Raw genomic sequence first — 19,522 nt, 5'->3', positions numbered from 1 at the left:
TTCCACATAAAAAAGGTCATGAGCTTGAGGAACCGGTACCGAAAGAAGCATACGCTCTCTCTGAACCCGGGAAATGACCTTTAAACCTCGTCCACCACCTGAGGAAACAAGGCTGTGAATGTCCCTCCCTAAACGCCACCTTCCACTGGCACCTGTGAGGCACATGGCACTGGGACTCTTCCCTGTACGAAGCACAAAGCATATTTAAGCACATGTGAAAGAACTCAGAGATGTCAAAGTTAGAGGAATTCTAAAATAAGTAGATTATGGTAAAACAAGTCAGATTCACCAAACTGGAGGCAATTAACCCCCCCCCCCCTTTGTCATCCTCCACTTTAGAATAAACGCGTAACAAGCTACTCTGGCCAGTAATTTCGCTCAATGCATATAAATAATTCGACTTCCAAACAGCTCTTCAGGAATACAGTTACTGTTTCAGAGGAAAAATTTTAAGTGTAGGGACTGAAAACATTACAAAAATTAGGCTTGAAACATATCGCTCCCTACTTCAAAAAATCCACATCTAATCTGCCACAAAGTGGAAGGAAATTCTGATACTTTCAAGAGAGTGAGACGACAAGCTGGAGACTAGGAAAAAATATTTGCAAAAGACACCTGATAAAGGACTCTTATCCAAGACACACAAAGAGCTCTTAAAACTTAACGAGAAAACAACCCACCCAATTACAAGATGGGCAGAAGACCTGAACAGACACCTCGGCAAACAAGACAAACAGATGACAGAGTGCGTGGAAGATGCCCGGCCTCACACGCCCTCCGGACACTGTCAGTCACCACTCCACTCCCACGGAAGCGGTCAGGTCCCAAACCCTGACGCCGCCCGTGCTGAAGGACGAGGAGCAGGCAGTCCCCTGCGCGGGCGGAGGCGAGGACGCAGGCGCGCAGAGAATCGAGGGGGATGGACACGCTTCCGTGCGGCTGCCTCTGCAGCTGCGTCCCTTGGCGTTCACCCAGGGGAGCTGAAAACACACACCCGCACAAAATCCTGCACCCGAACGGGGCAGCAGCAGCTTCGTTCAGCACTGCCGAAAGCCGGACGCAACCAGGAGGCGAGCGAATTAATAAACTGTGGTCCACGCAGACGACGGGCCATTACGCGACCACACACAGAAAAGACGAGCCACCAGGCCAGGAAAGACACGCAAGAGCTTTACAGGCTTATCCACAGTCAAAGAAGCCAGTCAGACGAGGCTAAGACGTCTCCAACTCTAGGACAGTCAGTGGTGGCCGGGGCCGAGGGAAGGGGGGGCAGCAGGCAGAGGAAGGAGGACCTGGGGGCAGTGAAGGCGCCGAGCACGACACTACCCGCCGGTGGACACGTGTCTGGAACGTGTCCAAACCCACGGACGGGGCACCATCAAGAGGTCGGGGTTCTCTGACTGAAGCGAATGCACCGTTATGGTCGGGGGGCTGGAGAGGGGGGCGGAACGTGGATGATCCCTGAACCTAAAATGTACCGTCTGTACCCAAAACAGCTTCAAAAAATAAAGTCTTAAAAAAAATTCGGATACATGCTGCAATCTGAGTAGATCCTGAAAACATTACTTGTAGTGAAAGAAACCAGATACAGAAGAACACCTACTACCTAATTCCAGCTGTGAGAGGTTCCCAGAAGAGGCAAATACAGAGACGGAAAACAGAGGAGCAGGGGCGGGGTGTTATTTAGCGAGTGTCGTCAACGTTCGTGGCGACGGTGACCTGGTTTCCGGTGGGGTGGTGGCCCTCCCACCGCAGCGCTGTGACGGTGATTCACGCCCCCGCGCTGCACACGTGGGAGTGATCAAAACGTCCACGTTAAGCTCTGCACCGTTTCTCACAATTAAAGATGCCACCTCTGGAGCCGAGGCCGCCAGCAGAAGACACCTGCCCCGAGCTGTGCTCTGCCGCCTGGCGGGGAACGTCAGGAGATTTTTCTAGAACAATGTATACAATCACACTACTTCACTCGGGACACATTTGACTGTGAACAGTGCTGCAAAGAGCACAGAGCGTCGCGCCTTCCTGACCCAGTGGGCTGTTAGAGGTCAGCATTTCTTAGCTAACATTATGAATGTATACTGCTGTTTATTTTATTTTATTTATTTATTTATTTTTTGTCTTTTGTTGTTGTTGTTGTTGCTATTTCTTGGGCCGCTCCCGCGGCATATGGAGGTTCCCAGGCTAGGGGTTGAATCGGAGCTGTAGCCACCGGCCTACGCCAGAGCCACAGCAACGCGGGATCCGAGCTGCGTCTGCAACCTACACCACAGCTCACGGCAACGCCGGATCGTTAACCCACTGAGCAAGGGCAGGGACCGAACCCGCAACCTCATGGTTCCTAGTCGGATTCGTTAACCACTGCGCCACGACGGGAACTCCCACTGCTGTTTATTTTAAAAGCAAACTATGGAGTTAACAACATGTGAGGTGGCAGATGGCCGAGTCTTAAGATTTAAAATATTTCCCTCACATGTAAGGTGTATCCCCAAAATAATGAAATCATGACATTTCTTTATAACATGCAGACACACAGAAGTTCCCGTCATGGCTCAGCGGTTAACAAACCCGACTAGGATCCATGAGGATGTGGGTTCGATCCCTGGCCTCGCTCAGTGGGTCAAGGATCCGGCTGCTGTGAGCTGTGGTGTAGGTTACAGACAGGGCTCAGATCTGGCGTGGCTGTGGGGTAGGCCGGCAGCTGTAGCTCTGATTCGATGCCTAGCCTGAGAAGTTCCATATGCGGTAGGTGCGGCCCTAAAAAGCACAACAAAACAAACCAACAAAAAGCCATGTACACACAAAGGTCACCGCAAACGGCCAGAACAAAGCCCGAAGCAGCCCCGCGCAGTAAGAGTTCGGCTTGTTGACAAAGGCACTGAAGCCCTTTCAACAAAGCACCAGCTGGGCTGTTATTTTGCTTTGTTTCACAGTTATGATACTAGAACTTTAGTAATAAGATATGTTTTAATGGATATCTACTTCATTATTACAGATACCTGGAGAAGAACAATTAAAACTTAGAAAAAGGGGATTAACAAACTACTACATATAAAATAAATTAAGCCGCAGGGTCTACTGTACAGCATAGGGAGTAATGCAAGCAAGCAAGCGGCAGAACTCTCTACAACAGGGTGCACGCGCCGTCAGGACCTTTAAAACGGCTGCTTGCTCTGTTCTCAACAGCCAAGCCATAAAAACAACCAAAATGCCCACCAACAGACGAACGGATAAAGACGACGTGGCACATATATACAATGGAATACTACTCGGCCATGAAAAGGAAACAAGGCCATCTGCAGCAACGTGGATGGACCTGGAGATGATCACACTAAGTGAAGTACGCCAGACAGAGAAAGACAGACACCTCGTGATATCACTCACACGTGGGATCCAAAATACGACACAAATGCACTTATCCATGAAACAGAAAGAGACTCACGAGACACGGAGAACAGACTTGTGGATGCCAAGGGGGAGGGCTGGGGGATGGAGGGGGAGGCTGGGCTTAGCAGAGAGAAGCTCTTAAACCCAGAGGGATAAACAAGGCCCTACGACACAGCACAGGAAACTATACCCACTGTCCTACACAAACCACCGTGAAAACATTTAAAAGAATGCATATATATATATACACAACTGAATTACTTTGCTGTACAGCAGAAAGTAATACTGTCAATCAACTACGCTTCAACTAAAATTTAAAAAAACCCTGCCGCTTATACGCAAGCTAAATTTAACAACAAAACGACACAGATAACAGACTAGGAAACAGCCTAAAAACAACACGCTGTGAAGAGGTCCCATGACAGCCACGGAGCGAGGAATGCGTCCACCTTTACGCTCCGTACAGGTGCATCATTTGGTTCACTCTGAATAGAAAATTCTCTCCTTTTATATTTTGAGGCAAAACCAACAAAATCCAATAAAGATGAGAGGGTTAATCATGAAATCTGCCCTGGTCTGCTATTCCTAATGTCCATGGCTAGTTTTAAAGCAGGAGTTCTCAAAGTGCGGTCCGTGGACCCCGAGGGTCCAAGAACCTCCGCGAGGTCTCGCGGTCAAACTGTCTTCAACCCGCGAACACAGCCTCTGCCACTTTCACTGTGCTGTCAACTCTACGAAGAGTAAACGGTGGTTAAAAGCGCTTGGGTCTCAGCACAAAGCACGGCAGCAGCACGAAACTGCCCGCGATCACGCTGGGCACAGCACGGGCGCGCAGGTCCAAGGGTGGGGACGATCACTGAGTGATGATGGCACGTGAGAGGCCAGGCCCTGTGGGAGGCACCTGGGCGAGGGCGAGAGGTGGAGGCTGCAGCAAGTGAGAAACCGCTGCTTCCCCGTTTCAGGGCAGCTGCAACGAGACTCAGCCAACAGCTGGCCTCACACGCCTGCAGCACCTTACAGGTTCAAAAGCACCGCACTGCTTTTACCGCAGCAGAACCTCAGGTTGTCGTTTCTACACAAGCAAAAAGCTGATGTTCAGAACGTGCCTTCAGGAGCTCCCGTCATGGCTCAGCAGTCAAGGAGCTCGACAGCACCCATGAGGATGTGGGTTCGATCCCTGGCCTTGCTCAGTGGGTTAAGGATCCTGTGTGGCTGTGGCTGTGGTGTCGGTTGGTGGCTTCAGCTCTGACTGGACCCATAGCCTGGGAACCTCCATATGCCATAGGTGCGGCCCCAGAAAAGACAAAAAGCCAAAGAAAAGAATGTGCCTTCAAACTTAAACAGCAGAACTGAGCTGAGCCCAGAACTTCCCACCAAAACACTTTTTTTTTTTTTTTTTTTTAAATGGCTACACCCTTGGCACATGGAAGTTCCTGGGCCAGGGACTGGATCTGAGCCACACCTGCAACCTACACTGCAGCGGCAGCAATGCTGGATCCTTCAACTTGTGTTGGGCCAGGGATCAAATGTGAGCCACTGCAGTCAGATTCTTGACCCACAGCAGGAACTCCAAAATAACAGATTTTCAAAATTAAGGAATTAAAAACAAAACAAAACAAAGAGTATAATCTGACCTACCATAAATGTTAACTGACTATATCACGAAGACCAGGACAGCCTGATTTCAGAGACACCACAATGAACCTGTCCTCGATCAACAAACAGGACACCGCAGACACGCATTAGTCCTAAGAAAACCCTTCCATGTCTGATTTTCTAATTGCAGACCCGCCCCTAAGGTAAACTGCAAGACGGCTGGCCCATCGTGAGGGCTCCCCCAGAAGAGCCTTTCCTGAAGGCCCTTTTCCGTGGCACAGGTATAAACATTAAGGAAATGGGAATTCTACAAAGGAATGTAGACAACAGACTGAAAATAATTCAAGTTATCAGATACCATGTCCCACGTCAACTTAAAAAAAAATCAGTAACACCAGATGCACATTTTCTGAACACAGAGAAAACTATACCCATACCCTGAAAACAATGACCACGCCTGGGAAGTCTGACACAGACACGGCCTTCCACTGACCTGAAGGAGCGCGCTTCAGCTGAAGTCGTTCACGTACGTATATTCAAGGAGACACAACAACTTCCCGCTACTGAGGCCCAAGTGCTCTTGTCTTTGTTGCCCTTCCCCAATTCAAATGCTTCTTCCTTTCATAATGTCGATGTAAACCCTCCTAGGAAGGCCGGCCACACAGATTAACCAGACAACCAGGCCATACCAGACCAACCAGATAACTATATTCCTTATACGACTCCCCAGACTCAAGCGTGAGTTAAGCAGATGAACCTTTAGTCTTGTCAAGCATTATTTCTTTACAAAAAGACTGTCTAATCCACCAATGGACTCGTGAACTAAGAAACTGATTGAGGAGTTCCTGTCGGGGCGCAGTGGTTAACGAATCTGACTGGGAACCACGAGGTTGCGGGTTCGATCCCTGGCCTCGCTCAGTGGGTTAAGGATCCGGCGTTGCCAGGGCTGTGGTGTAGGTCGCAGACGTGGCTCAGATCTGGCGTTGCTGTGGCTCTGGTGTAGGCTGGTGGTTGCAGCTCTGATTCAACCCGTAGCCTGGGACCCTCCACATGCCCCGAGTACAGGTCCAAAAAGCCAAAAAAAAACCCCCAAAACCCAACTGATTAAAATAAAACCATCAAATAATAAGTCTAGACACTTAAAACTACATGTTCTGATATGAAAGGAACCAGGTGCTATTAAGCTATACAAAAACTATATAAAACCAGATAGCAGTTCATGGCAAATCCCTCCTGTTCCTCCAGAAAATCAGGAAAAGCAACCGTCATACAAAGGCAGCAGAGAAAAAGCCTCCCTGAAAAAGGCGGCCGCGGTCCTGCTGGAGGAACCTGGCCGGCACGGTTATCACGTCGCTCGTTGCACACGTGCGGTTCGGCTGTTCACTGACTCCGTGCTGTCTGTTCTTCAGACACCTTAGGAACGGCCTTTCCGCAGGTCCCGTCGTGGTGCAGCGGAAACGAATCCAACGAGGAACCATGAGGTTGCGGGTTCGATCCTTGGCCTCCCTCCGTAGGTTAAGGACCCGGCGTTGCCAGGGCTGTGGTGTAGGTCACAGCTGCACTCTGATCTGGAGTGGCTGTGGCTGTGGTGTAGGCTGGCAGCTGTAGCTTGGATGCAACCCCTAGCCTGGGAACCTCCACATGCCGTGGGTGTGCCCCCCCCAAAGAATGGCCACTCTGAAACCCTTATTACTAATTTTGTATCATTTTGGGGGGCCAGGACCACAGCCTGTGGACGTTCCCCTGCCAGCGGGGTGACCTGAGCAGCTGCAGCGACAATGCTGGATCCCTAAGGGAGCCACGCCGGTAGCCGAGGGCGCTGCTCCTGGGTCATCTGGACAGGCACTTCCTTCAAAGGCATCTCATTTCCACTCACTTTCAGGGGCACTTTCCCACAACTCCTGGTGGTGAACTCGCTCCTGGTCTTGGAAGGACAGAGCAATCCCGAGGCTGGGCAGCTGCGGCCACAGTGGGGGCTTCATCAGTACTGGTCACCGAGGCGGACAGCACACGGGGGCCTCAAACCCTGGCCCGGCCCCTCCGCTGACCACTTTAGCTGCTCTGTGCCTTGGCCTCCGCATCTGAAACTGGGAACAAAGTCCCTCTTCCCCAGGGCTGGGTGAAGACTGAACTAATGCAGGCTCCAGCGCATAAGAAGCCTCCCCAGCCGCCAGCCACCTTCACCTCCAGGTCGGGGCTCCCACGTGGGGTGGGGAGGGAACACCAGCCTTCAGGCTTTAGGCAGAGCTCACGTTCTACTGAGATGGACAATGACAGCTGCCATGCAGTGGAAGGAGCAGGGGCTGGGTGACTGTGACTAGACATCAGACACAGCAAAGCTGCACAAAAATTTCACAGCCTCCAAAGAGCAGTCACTGTTTATGGCGCAAACAGCTGGAGGAGAAGCTAACAGCCTCTTTCTCCCTTCTTTCTGGAAGCCTTCCCAGCTTTACTCTTTTGACTCTCACTCATGTGGGCATAAAAGCTCACCTATCCCACCTGCAGAGGCAACACCTACCACCATGGCCAGTCTGCTGCGGGGGAAAGAGACAGAGGCAAGTCACCAGTGACTGACTCACACAGGCCGCCACCAGCAGGACAATCACTAGTTTCCTTTTGAACCCACCTCTATTTCTACTTGCAGGGGGTCGGGACTCCCTGACTGCACTGTGGCTGACCTGACTCTAAAAAAAAAAAAAAGCCATCATCAAATTTTACACAGTGCATCAACCCCGCACTCGTTTCTTCAGGAGTCCCCCCAAACGATTAGTTTTAAAAACAAGGAGTCAAAAGCCTCTCTCCGCTGCACCCACTGCGCGACCTTCACAGTCAGGGGAGAGCACGTTCCCCCCCATACCCCTCACACCCACGACGTGTCGCTCTAGTGGAGAGAGGCCCAGGCCAATCCAGTCACCTTCTCATCACCCACGGCGGGGGAAGCAGCAGACGGCCCACGCTTAGGGTTGCCGGAGAACTCCCCCAAGTGGAAAAGAACCAGACACTCCACCAGCCACAGACCTGGACAAACAAACTGCCTACACCTCCAGGTCTACAGTCCAAGTCTCAGTGCACAATAACCTCCCCTGAATTAGGCATCTCCCATTAGTGATCACTTATCAACTTCTCTCATCAAGGTTGAGTCTGGGCACAACCAGCTTCCTAACCAGCTTCCTTATCCTCGCTGCTCTTAATAATTACTTTTCCAGGGAGTTCCCATCATGGCTCGGAGGAAACAAATCCAACGAGCATCCACAAGGATGTGGGTTCAATCCCTGGCCTTTGCTCAACGGGTTACATACGGATCTGGCGTTGCTGTGAGCTGTGGTGTAGGCCGGGGGCTGCAGCTCTGATTTGACCCCTAGCCTGGGAACCTCCATATGCTGTGGGTACAGCCCCCAAAAGAAAAACAAAACAAAACAAAACTTTTCCCTTTTCCCTTATAGTCAAGTTTCATGGCAATAATACAATTCAAACAAATACTATCCCAACTATTTGATACAATGGTCAATGTTAACAGACACAGTAGCCCCAACAGATTACTAAAGCTAAAACAAGTGGAGTAAGACAGAGAGCTTTCAATGCATACAACAATCAAAAACATGTGCGTAATCACTACAAAGAAGTCTTACAAAAAGTATAAACTCAAAATACCAAACTTTCAGATACATTCAAAATTCTACTTAAAATACGGTTTTAAAGTCGCAAAAAACCCCAATTTAATTCAAAGAGAACAAAATGTTTTTAAGTAAAATGCCATTATCAAAGTGTGACATCAAACTTAAAATACACCGTTTAGTTGTATTACTTCAACTAATACTTCTTCTCAAAAGGAAAAGAAACTAGAAATTAAGCCAGGCATGGAGGGCCCCACTTCCCCGCCTGTAAATAAACATATTCTGCTGTGCTCCCAATAGAAACTGAGTAAAAGCCCTTTGGCACAGCAAACTGGGAAAAAAAAAAAAAGACCTTAGATGAATGCAAAAGAAACAATTCAATCTCAAATCATCTACATCCTTACAAGTTTCTTCAGGCAGTTTTGCCTGCTTACTCCGGGCACTGTTCGTCTCACAAGGCCAAGGATTTCCAGGTGTCACACTGCCGGGGACGGTGCAGAGCAAGGACAGGGGAAGGACAAAGGCCGTGGGAAGCGGCGAGGTGGGGGAAGGGCACGCGACCCGCGACCGCAGCGCCTCAGCCACTCGCGTTCACGTAAAGACAAACACTTTTAAGGCAAGGTTCAAGGTTCACAACGTGGAGGGAGAGAGAGGAGCAGGAGCGTCCCTCTCCGCTCTAAACCGCCCAAGTCTCCAAAGCCGCCTCGGCGTCCGCCGCGCACCAGGGAAGGCGGAGCGCAGCTTCCCGCCCGCGGCCCGACACCCGACACCGTCATCAGGAAGCACCACCGACTCCCAGTAACGCCGTACAGCTCAGGAATGCGATCTGCAGCAGGACCGTTAAAGCACATCCCTGGAGGAGGGAGAAAAGTCTGACGATAAATTGGGGAACTTCAGAACCTTAGAAAGTAATCGCAAGGATCAAGGGGTTCAACCTTGTTTTTAAAGCAGAAACTGAGCAGAACCGGTGATGAGAGAGAAGCTGGTCTAGAACCGAGACCGCCCGCCCCGTTCCTGACAGTGTGCAGGTACCTCAATTTCATGTTCCCCGAGCCTCCAATTTCTGCAATTATTTCCATAGTTCCACTAAACGCGGGAAGCAGCCACTTGCAGAGGAAAGAACCCAGAGTCCATTCGGGAGACCCGAGACGTGCAGGCTCCGTGACCGTGGACTCCTTAGGTAACCCGCGGGCCGCCGCGCACCTGCCCCGCGCACCTGCCCCGGCCCCCGCCCCGCGCACCTGCCCCCGGCCAGGAGCCGCCGAGCGCGGCCTTCCCTGCGGCCACGGCCTCGTCCACGGCCCTCTGACCTGCGGGAAGCACCACTGCGAGTCCCGCCGCCGGCCGGGCAGCCGCCGCCTCCCGCTCCTGCGGGCGCAGCGCGCGCGTCGGAGCAGGCCCGCGCTCGGCGCCCCCAGCCCCTTGCCCGCCCCGCGCCCCTCGCCCCCCGCGGGCCCCTCACCTGCCATGGCGGGCGGGCGCCGAGGCGGCGGCGGGAGAAGGAAGCGGCCGCCGCGCCGCCACCGCGAACACCTCAGCCAAGCAGCCGCCGCGGGATTACCTCTTCCTTTTCAAAATGGCGCCCAGCGCTCGGCACCCCGCGCAATGACGTCATCCCCCTCCGCCACTTCCGCCGCCGGGGCGGGGGCGGGGCCTCCGGGAAGCCTCCTGCGCCGAGAGGGGCGGGGCGAAGGCCCGGGGAGAGGGGGCGGGACTGCGCGGACGCGCCGACTGAGCCTGCGCAAGCCGCGCTGCGCCCCGCCCCCCCGGGGAGGGAGGCTTCGTGGCCGCCAGGCGTCCGAGGACCGGTGGCTGTGGGTGAGCCGGGGCTTGGCGCTGCCCTGAAGATCTGTTGGGGGCCCGGCCGCCTCTCTGCGCAGTTTTGGAGGGCGCCAGCCGACCCCGAACCCCAGCCCGCGGGTCCCCCGCGGCTTCGGCTAATGAGCTCGCGGTCCTCTGGTGGAGCAGCCAATGGTGAGCGTGCTCTGCGGCAGGAGGGCGGAGCTTCGGAGCAGGTGTGCACCTGGGGCGCGCCGCCCTGAGACCTGTGGGCAGCTACCCCTGGCTGTACTGCAGAGATCAGTGTCCACCTTTGACGGCCGACCTGCGCAGAGCTCACCGTTGTCTACCAGACCGCTAGTTCAGGGGTTTCTTGAGCTCCTCCTATACCATTCTAAGGAAATGGTTGTGCGGTATACTGTGGCCCATTGTACCTTCATTCGTGAGCGCGTTTCCTGGGGCCTGTTGGGGGGTTATTCATTTGTGGCGTTGATGTGTCTGAAATCATAACTTCTTTCGGTGATACTGAAACAGGAGCGAAAGGGCTGAGCACACCCTTTAAAGGACATGGCAAAAACTGGTTAGAACCAACTGGGTCTAAGACTCGACTTCCGGTAAACCTTGAGTCTCCTTGTTTGCTCATTGTAATGCATCAGCATGCTAAATGACATGGCCACAAGGTCCCAGACAGTTCTGAGACTTGACCATAACAGACCAAAAAGTAGACGGTTTTCCTATTCCTGAAACACCCTAGCCCCTTCCTGAAAGAGTTGCAATAATCCTCCCGCCTGTTGGCCTATAAAATTACCTAGTCCAGGCGTTCTCTTGTGGCACAGTGGGTTAAGGACTGGGCATTGTCCCTGCAGCAGCTTGGGTGGCGGCGGTGGCACGGGTTTGATCCCTGGTCCAGGCACTCCATTCGCTGTAGAAAGTGGCACAAAAATTAACCTAGCCCTTAACAACTCACCACCCCATATTCCGGAGCCACTCTCTGTTCATGAACCCTCCTGTGTTCTGTCTGTGGCATGTTTCTTGCAGGGCCGCTCTCGCCTTTTGAGACGGCCCACACTGTCTACAGAGTGTGTCTGTCCCTCAGTAAATCCATTCCTTACCTATTGCTTTGCCTCTCGCTGAATTCCTTCCACACTGAGACATAGAGAGCCTGCATTGCATTAAGTCCTGAGACCAGCTGTGCCGTTTCATGGAGGGAGGAGGGGAGGTTGGTGGGATGTGGCCCCAGGCGAGAGAGCAAGGCCTGGTGCTTCCCAGAGCTTCCAGGAAGAGCCGGCCTGCCAGCACCTTGCTTGCAGGGCTGTAAGACCTAGCTGAGACGTCTGACTTCCAGAACTTGTAAGAGGACACCTTTGTGTTGTTTTAAGCCACTAAGTTTGTGGGAGTTTGTTACAGCAGCCACAGGAAACTCATGCACATTCAGGCTCATTTGAGGTGGGGGGAGCAGCCTTTCTCTGGGAGCTGCAGACGCAGCAGCCCCTACAGAGGCCTGGCCTCGCCGAGGCAGGAGGTAGATGGGCCTCGGGGCTGAGAATGGCTGGGCCTTGTCAGGCTGAGTAAACTGGGCCTGCCTTCTCTTTGACACTTCAAGGAGAAATGTGATGGCGGGAGCTGAGCTCTGTGGGAGTGGAAGAGGTAAGATGACCACGCCGACCACTCCCGGGGTCAAGGAGACCTCCACCATTACACATGCGCAGTGAGATCCCTAGGGGTCAGAAAGGGAGGGGGCGCCAGGCCACGAGAACTGACGCCATCCCAGAACCCTTTGCTCTGGAATCCATCTTGACCGAAAGATGTGCAGGCATGTTGAAGAGGGCCCTGGGTCCAGGCGTGCGTGAGAAATGAAACAAGATAACTGGCTGTCGAAGAGCAAAGACCCGGAAGAGCTGTCCTGCGAAAGGGATTGAAGTCACCGCTTCGGTAGGCTCCTGGCCGAGGGGCTGTACCGTGTTGCATTCCCGCCAGCGATGAAGGAGCCTGCCTGGCGCCCCTGATGCTGTAGCTGGCATTTGAGCTCGTCAGGGCTTTCGGAGGCGATGAAGCCCTGTGTGTCCCTGATGACGTGCGACACCGAGCACCGCACGCTTCTACTGCCACCTGCACCGGGGACGGTCCAGTTTCTGGCCCGTTTTCTAATCAGGTTTTTTATTTCAGATACGAGTCCTTTATCAAATATTTGTCGTGCAGGTATTTGCTCCCAGTCTATGGCCTGTCTTATTTTCTTGACAGTGTCTTTCACAGAACGGAAGTGTTTACTTTTAATGAAGTCCAGCTTATCAACTTTTTCTCCTATGGGTCATGCTTTTAGTGTTGCAGCTAAAAACTCATCTCCAGGGAGTTCCTGGCTGCTCAGTGGGTGCGGACCCGGTGTTGTCACTTTTTCTTTTTTTGTCGTCCACTTTTTCTCTGTCTTCCTTGTTTTTATCTGACATTTATATCATATTATATTAATTATGTTAAATTATATTATATTTGATGGCTGCATCTGTGGCATATGGAAGTTCCCAGGCCAGGGATTGAGTCCAAGCCGCAGTTGAGACCTACGCCACAGATAAGGCGATGCTGGATCCTGCAAGCCACTGCGCCAGGCCAGGGACCGACCCCTCACCTCCGCAGCAACCCGAGCCACTGCCTTTGAGTCTTCACCCCGCGTGCCACAGGGAGAACGCTGCCTTGATTTTAATGGAGCATTTTATATGATTCCATGTCTGTCTTCTTTCTTAGCATCACCACGTCTTCTTTTTCACTTTTTAAAGTTGTTGTCCTAGAACTTGCCGTAGACTTTATTTTTTAAAAATTTTTTTTTTTTTTTGTCTTTTTGCCTTTTCTAGGGCTGCTGCCTCGGCATATGGAGGTTCCCAGGCTAGGGGTCTAATTGAGTTGTAGCTGCCGGCCTACGCCAGAGCCACCGAAACGCCAGATCTGAGCCACGTCTGCCACCTACACCACAGCTCACGGCAACGCTGAATCCTTAACCCACCGAGCAAGGGCAGGGATCGAACCTGCAACCTCATTGTTCCTAGTCAGATTTGTTAACCACTGAGCCACGACGGGAACTCCTGCCATATAGCCTTTATAACTCATCCAAATGTCGTGTTAAGTGGCCCATTCCACGTCCTGAGCAACGCCCGTGTCTTAGAAGCGAGTAACCCCAGTCCTGCACCCCATTCCTCATACCCTGCTCTTCTTTGTTTCCATTTGTCCGTTTGCTACGATCACTCAGCACACTGCTCTCACCGCGATTTTGAGCAAAGCGGTGCCCATCAAATGAACTAAGAGCAAGAACACAGGAGGTTTACCTGCCGCTGGGGCGAGTGGGCTGCTGGGGAGCGGTGCTGGCATCTCGGAGCAGCGCACGCAGCCTGGCAAAACCCTTCTGCCTTCTGTCTCCAGGAACCTCAGACCAACTCACCGCCCTGGGGTCCCTGGCCAGGGGCCATGAGCCTTCTGGAACCCTCTCGGGTCCCCAGCCTGATCAGAACACCCTCAGAACACATCAGGTCTCCACACGAGCTCCGGTTATAGCAGCCTGGTGAGTAATGTAAATTAGGGACATCACGGGGGGAACAGGGCAGCGGTCGTGGGGAGGACGAGGCTCTGTGAAGAGCTGACACCAGCTTGCCTCACGGGAGGGCCCTGGTGTGCTTGGGGAAGAGGGATGCGTGGGGTGGGGGCAGGTGGGACGCAGGACCTGGGTGAGGGGGGCTTCTGGAGCAGAGGGGGGATGTATGGGGAGACCCCTGCCCACCTCCTCAGCGCCCTGGGGAAGGGGCCTCAGTGTGAGGAGCAGGCAGGAGGAACTGCTTGTCTCGAGGCCACTCTGGCTGCCATTCTCTTGCAACTGGGCACTAGACCAAAGTTAGCAAGACCCCTGAGGGTGTGGGGTTCCCACTAACACCAGGGCTGCTCAGGAAGCTTTCTGCCAGATGGCAGCTGCATGTTCTAGATGTTTAGGTGGAAAGCTGTGGTTAAAACCACTGCCATGAAAAAGACAACAAATCAGCAGTTCCCGTCGCAGCTCAGTGGTGAATGAATCTGAGGAAGCAGGTTCGATCCCTGGCCTCGCTCAGTGGGTTAAGGATCTGACACTGCTGTGAGCTGTAGTGTAGGTCGCAGACTTGGCTCGGATCCCATGTTGCTCTGGCTGTGGGGTAGGCAACTACAGCTCCAGTTTGACCCCTTGTCTGGGAACCTCCACATGCCGTGAGTGTGGCCCTAAAAAAGAAAAAAAAAAAAAAAAAGCAACAAAAAAGCCCAAAACAATCCGACTAGCATCCATGAGGATGCAGGTTCGATCCCTGGCCTTGCTCGGTGGGTTAAGGATCCAGTGTTGCCGTGAGCTGGGGAGTAGCTCCCAGGTGTGGCTCGGATCCTGCATTGCTGCGGCTGTGGTGGAGGCCAGCAGCTACAGGTCTGATTCCACCCCTAGCCTGGGAACCTCCATATGCTGCAGGTGCGGCCCTAAAAAGACAAAAAACAAAATAAAACAAAACTACCGCTCTGATGTGTGAGTGTGGGTGCAATCATACATTTTTTATATGAAGAGAACGCAAGTCGAATGGATGTGTTTTCACAAATAGCTTTCTCATTAATTATTTATAAGCAATGGGAAACCAACTTTCAAAGAAAAGAAAAAGCCCAGATCTGCCGTGTTTGCCAGTTTCCACAGCACAAATGCTGGCATGGTGGCCTGGGCTGAGCTGCCCACGTGATGCCCGCCCCGGGGCTCAAAGTCCACGCATGCTGGTTCCGCATCCCCTCGCCCTCAGCCTGGAGAGCACCTTGCTCATCCCCGCATCCTGGCTCCACGGAGCCCTGCCCTGGACCAGCTCTGTGAGCTTCCTCTCGTGGATCTCAATTTTCCCATCTCTGAAATGGGTCATCACCACGCAGCTGCCAGGAGCCCTTGATTCACACAGTCCTGCTGTCACCGGTGTCGTCAGAAACCCCTGAGCATCGGGGACCGGAGACAAAGGCTGCCCTGGCTCAGACAGCTTCAAGGGAGCAGGCCAGAGGTGCATGCCCTGCCCTCAGAGGTGTGGGCAGAGATGGGCATTATTTTTCTTTTTAGGGCTGCACCTGCAGCATAGGGAAGTTCCTGGGCTAGGGGTCGAATTGGAGCTGCAGCTGCCAGCCGACGCCACAGCCACAGCCATTCATGATCCAAACCGCATCTGGGACCTAGCCTCAGCTTGCGGCACTACCATATCCTTAACCCCCTGCGTGGGGCCAGGAAGGGAACTCGTATCCTCATGGATACCAGTATGTTTTGTTACCGCTGAGCCACAAAGGGAACTCCGAGATGGGCATGATTGACAGCTGAGGAAGGAGAGAAAACCTCCCGTTTCCAGGAAGGTCTCCCATCATCGGGCTGGAGGACTGCAGTGGCATCGACCGCCTGCGTCTCGTGGCCCTGGGCCCCCCCTCCTCGGGAAGGGAGCCGCGCCGACGCTCTCGTCAAAACAGACTCCGATGTTCCTGCGCCCACTGGGCCGCTGGCTTGTGGTTGGTGGTGTTTCTGTGAGGCAACTCTTTGCCCTGCGCGTCCTCTGAAACCTGTCCTGGCAAAAAGTCCTGTTCTAGAGTCAGCACCTGCTTCTCCCGAGAAGTTGCACGGGGTTGAAAGGTGGGCCCTCACATCCTACCCCAGGGCGGTCCCTTGGTTTAGGGACCAGAAGCTGAGTCCCTGAAGGCAGTGACTCCAGCCTGCAGTGGCCTCAGAGGACAGAGCCTAGCAGGCCAGCAGGGTCCTTGCTTCATGCCCTGGCCTTGCCCTCCTCAGCCCCCGAGGCAGGGTGAGGCTGCCTGCAGGTGAAGGCTGTGTGGGGGGGGTTGTTAGAAGTTTCTCATTTCTTTGGGGCCTTTGCATTTTCAGGATAGCCACTCCGGCAGCAGGGAGCCAGGTGCTGGGGCCAGGCCAGCAGGACTGGAGGTGGCTGTCCCTCCAGGTCGTGACCACAGTGGCACAGGGATGGCTCTTCCTTTGGGGTCTGTGCTCTCTCTTGATTTTTTTTTTCTTTTCAAAGAGTTTGTTTTGCAGAATCTGTGTGGAAGGCTCTGCGGCCATCCACGATGGCAGAGCCATGCTGTGCAAGGGATGTGCTGCAATGCCTGTCGTCTGTTCATTACTTTTCTTTGTTTTTATCTTTTTAGGGCGGCTTCTGCAGCATATGGAGGCTCCCAGGCTAGGGGTGGAATCAGAGCTGTGGCTGCCGGCCTGCACCACAGCCACAGCAACGCTGAGTGAGGCCAGGGATTGAACCCGTGTCCTCTTGGATACTAGTCAGGTTCATTTTGGCTGAGCCACGACAGGAACTGCCATCCTTTCATTTCTGCTTTGCTGTCCTTCCTGGGAGTGTCTGAGGGGCCCCCGATGGGGAAGCGGCAGGCAGCGTGGGGCAGGTCCTGACTTGGGTCTTGGGGGTGAGGGGAGCTGCCTTGTGGGGTGGAGGGAGCACAGCCCCCCTCCCTGGCGGGGGAGGCTCTTTCCCCCCAGGTTGGGCGTCTCTTGTGGAGGATCACGTCAGCCACTTCATGGCTCTTATTTTTGAACCCGATATAGAAAAGAAGGAAAAACACTTGCTCGTTGTAAGCATTTTTTTTTCCTAAAGAAATAATTCACAGGTGGGGATACCTTTCTTTCAAAAACGAAAGCATTAGCTTCATGACACTCCACAGAGAGGTTTGTTCTCTAGCGTGTACAAATTAAGGCGGCCGAGAGCAGGGTGGCGCCCCCAGGACAGCAAAAGCATCCCAATCAAAGGCGCCCAGTTCAGAATCTCCTGTAATCTCCCTTCTCTGGGAGCCGATTTGAATTTTAAATTACGCACAATACATGTCACATCTTCCCCATTTATCGTAGTGACTTAGGAATTCTGCGTGTTGGGGATCTTTGTTCTTCAAAGGCTCCTCCACAGTCTGAGTCTTCTCTCCGGGGGCAGCCTGACCGAGCAGGGGACCTCAGAGCCAGCGAAGGGCCGCCGAGGCACCTGCGCTCCAGAGCCCGCTCGGACCTGCCCTCTGTTCTGATGAGCTTTGCTTTCAGCCCGCGGCCAGCGTGGCTTCTGAGAGGTGCCCCGGTGGGGCGCAAAGCCCCCTGCAGCAGAGCGGCTCACTCTCGGGGCAGCCCCGGGTCTGGCGCCCCCAAGGTCAGATTCCGGGACCAGCTTGAAACACAAAGAGCCGGCCTTTCCCGCCGCTCAGTCCGAGCCCTGAAAGGCCCCCGCTCCCCCGCCCCCGCGTGGTCCTGACCTTGGAGGGGCGGCGGTCGCAGCAGCCCCTGGGCGCGGTTGGCGGGACGTGGGCCCCAGCCAGCCCCGTTGGGGTGGGAGCGTGGTGACCGGACGGCTCGCCCGGGGCGGGTGCCGCACGCCCCTCCCAAATGCCGCCCGGCGCCCCCACCTCCCATCCGCCCCCGATGAGTTTGTCTTCACCTGGCGGCAGGAGCAGCCTTCCCGCTCTGCCACGAGGGGTCGTGAGGTCGCAGAGAAAGGCCGCTGCGACCTGTCACCTGTGTGTGAAGGTGAGCTCCCGTTATCGCTGAGCTTTAGAGGCGGGGAGGCAGGTCACAGCCCCCAGCCCTCGCTGCCCAAGTGGAAGCAAGGGTGGGGGACACGCGGGAGCGCCTCCGGCTGCCGCCCCCATCCCCGCGCCGGGGTGGACGCGGGCCCTCCCCGCCTTTTCGCGTCCGCCTGCTGCCCTCTGCTGGCCGCGCGGGGGGATGCGGGAGGGCGCTGCCGGGGCAGGCGGGGGTGGGCGCTCCCGGATGCGGTCCCCTGGCCCACGAAAGCATCTTGGAAATAAACGGGGGCCCTCAGGACGCTGGCGCGGGGGTCACGCGGGAGGCCGAGGGTGCTGGCTGGGTGAGCCGCGTGGAGGGGCAGCAGCAAATGCAGAGCCTTTGTGTTCGCGTCCCGCGGGGAGGGGACCACTGGGCTGCACATTAAGGACGGAGTGGCCCTGGTGGCTGAGGACCACGCCCGACCTGGGGGTGGACAGTTCAACTGGCACCTCTGACAGCCGACCTTTGCCCACGGTCACAGCCAGGCAGAAACAGGACTTCCTCCCTCATGGTCTCTGTGTCCAGGGCTGTAGCTGGCCCGGGCGAGGCAGGTCTGGCCCTCGGGTCACTGGTCTCAAGGGTCTGGCTCTTGAAATACGGCCTCTGCTCGGAGAGGCACCGCAGCTCCACGGCCAGGGTCTTGTCGTGTTTGTGAGTTTGATGTGCTGATGAACGTGCCAAATAAACCCCAGGAGGAAACACATCCTCTGATTGACTTTTACTTGAATTTGAAAAATCAAGTCCAGACGCCAAGAGGAGAAGGTGTGAGCTGCCCTCCCTGTGGGCAAGACAGTGAGAGGCTCAGGCTGAGGGCAGAGTGGAGCCAAGCCCAGTTCCTGGCAGGTGCCACCTGTGCTGCCTCAGGACCCAGGCCAACCATGGCTGGGAATGACCCAGCCTCTGCGCCCCCCCCCCCCCCCCCGGTCTCTCTAGGAAGCCAGGGATGCTGGTTGCCTCTCTGCAGATGCCTGGGATGGGGGGGCAGAGCCGGAACTCACCATTCATCACAGCCCCCCTTGGGGACAAAGCAAGAGCCAGGGTTTCCAAAATGAGAGACGCAGGGAGCATCCAAGATGTTAACTGCAAACCTGAGATCCCAGCTGTGTCACTGTGTGTCTCAGACACAGACACACACACAGTCGCAGAGACACACACAGTCACAGAGAGAGATGCACACACAGACACAGACACACACACCCACGCCCCAGGCTCTTCCTGGCTCTGTCCACAGAAACGGCTTGACTCTCGAAGGGCGTGAGCCCAGTGCCTGGTCTCTGTTGCTAAATATGGGCCCCAGAAGAGGGGGCAGGGCTCCCCCGGATCTGGGGCAAAGTGTGAGGTGAGCATGTAAGACAAGGGGGGAGGGAAATCAGGGGTTTCCAGGGCCTGGGAGGTGGGTCTCCGGCCAGCGGTGGGAGCCGGTACCAACCTGCCCTCTCACTGCGGACACCTGCCCCCCACACGTGTCTGGACCCCAGCCAGGACCCTCCGGGCCGATGTACCCCACTGGCAGCTGGGACCGGGAAGGGCTTATGTGGCCAAAACTCAGAGGGTGGGAAGGGGGGATCCAGCTGGG

General features: G+C 54.6%; 1 protein-coding gene across 1 annotated transcript; it reads left to right on the top strand.

Moving 5' to 3' along the window:
* Positions 757-18,871, top strand: LOC110256827 (basic proline-rich protein-like). Its single transcript, XM_021073721.1, has 6 exons — positions 757-933; positions 9,053-9,087; positions 9,294-9,392; positions 9,850-10,568; positions 13,779-13,917; positions 15,737-18,871. Exons 1-6 carry the CDS (start codon positions 757-759, stop codon positions 15,936-15,938), a joined length of 1,371 nt encoding a protein of 456 aa, XP_020929380.1. The 3' UTR covers positions 15,939-18,871.

This window comes from Sus scrofa, chromosome 14 (genome assembly GCF_000003025.6).
Source record: "Sus scrofa isolate TJ Tabasco breed Duroc chromosome 14, Sscrofa11.1, whole genome shotgun sequence".
Lineage (NCBI taxonomy): Eukaryota > Metazoa > Chordata > Mammalia > Artiodactyla > Suidae > Sus > Sus scrofa.
The sequence above is the reverse complement of the archived record's forward strand: the minus strand, read 5'-3'. Positions and strand labels throughout refer to the sequence as shown.

Coding starts and splice junctions, on each gene's coding strand:
- LOC110256827 (XM_021073721.1), top strand. CDS start 757: ATGCCCGGCCTCACACGCCCTCCGGACACTGTCAGTCACCACTCCACT. Junction 9,088..9,293: donor GTGTCACACTGCCGGGGACG/GTGCAGAGCAAG, acceptor AAGTCTCCAAAG/CCGCCTCGGCGTCCGCCGCG. Junction 10,569..13,778: donor CTCTGGTGGAGCAGCCAATG/GTGAGCGTGCTC, acceptor TTCTGTCTCCAG/GAACCTCAGACCAACTCACC.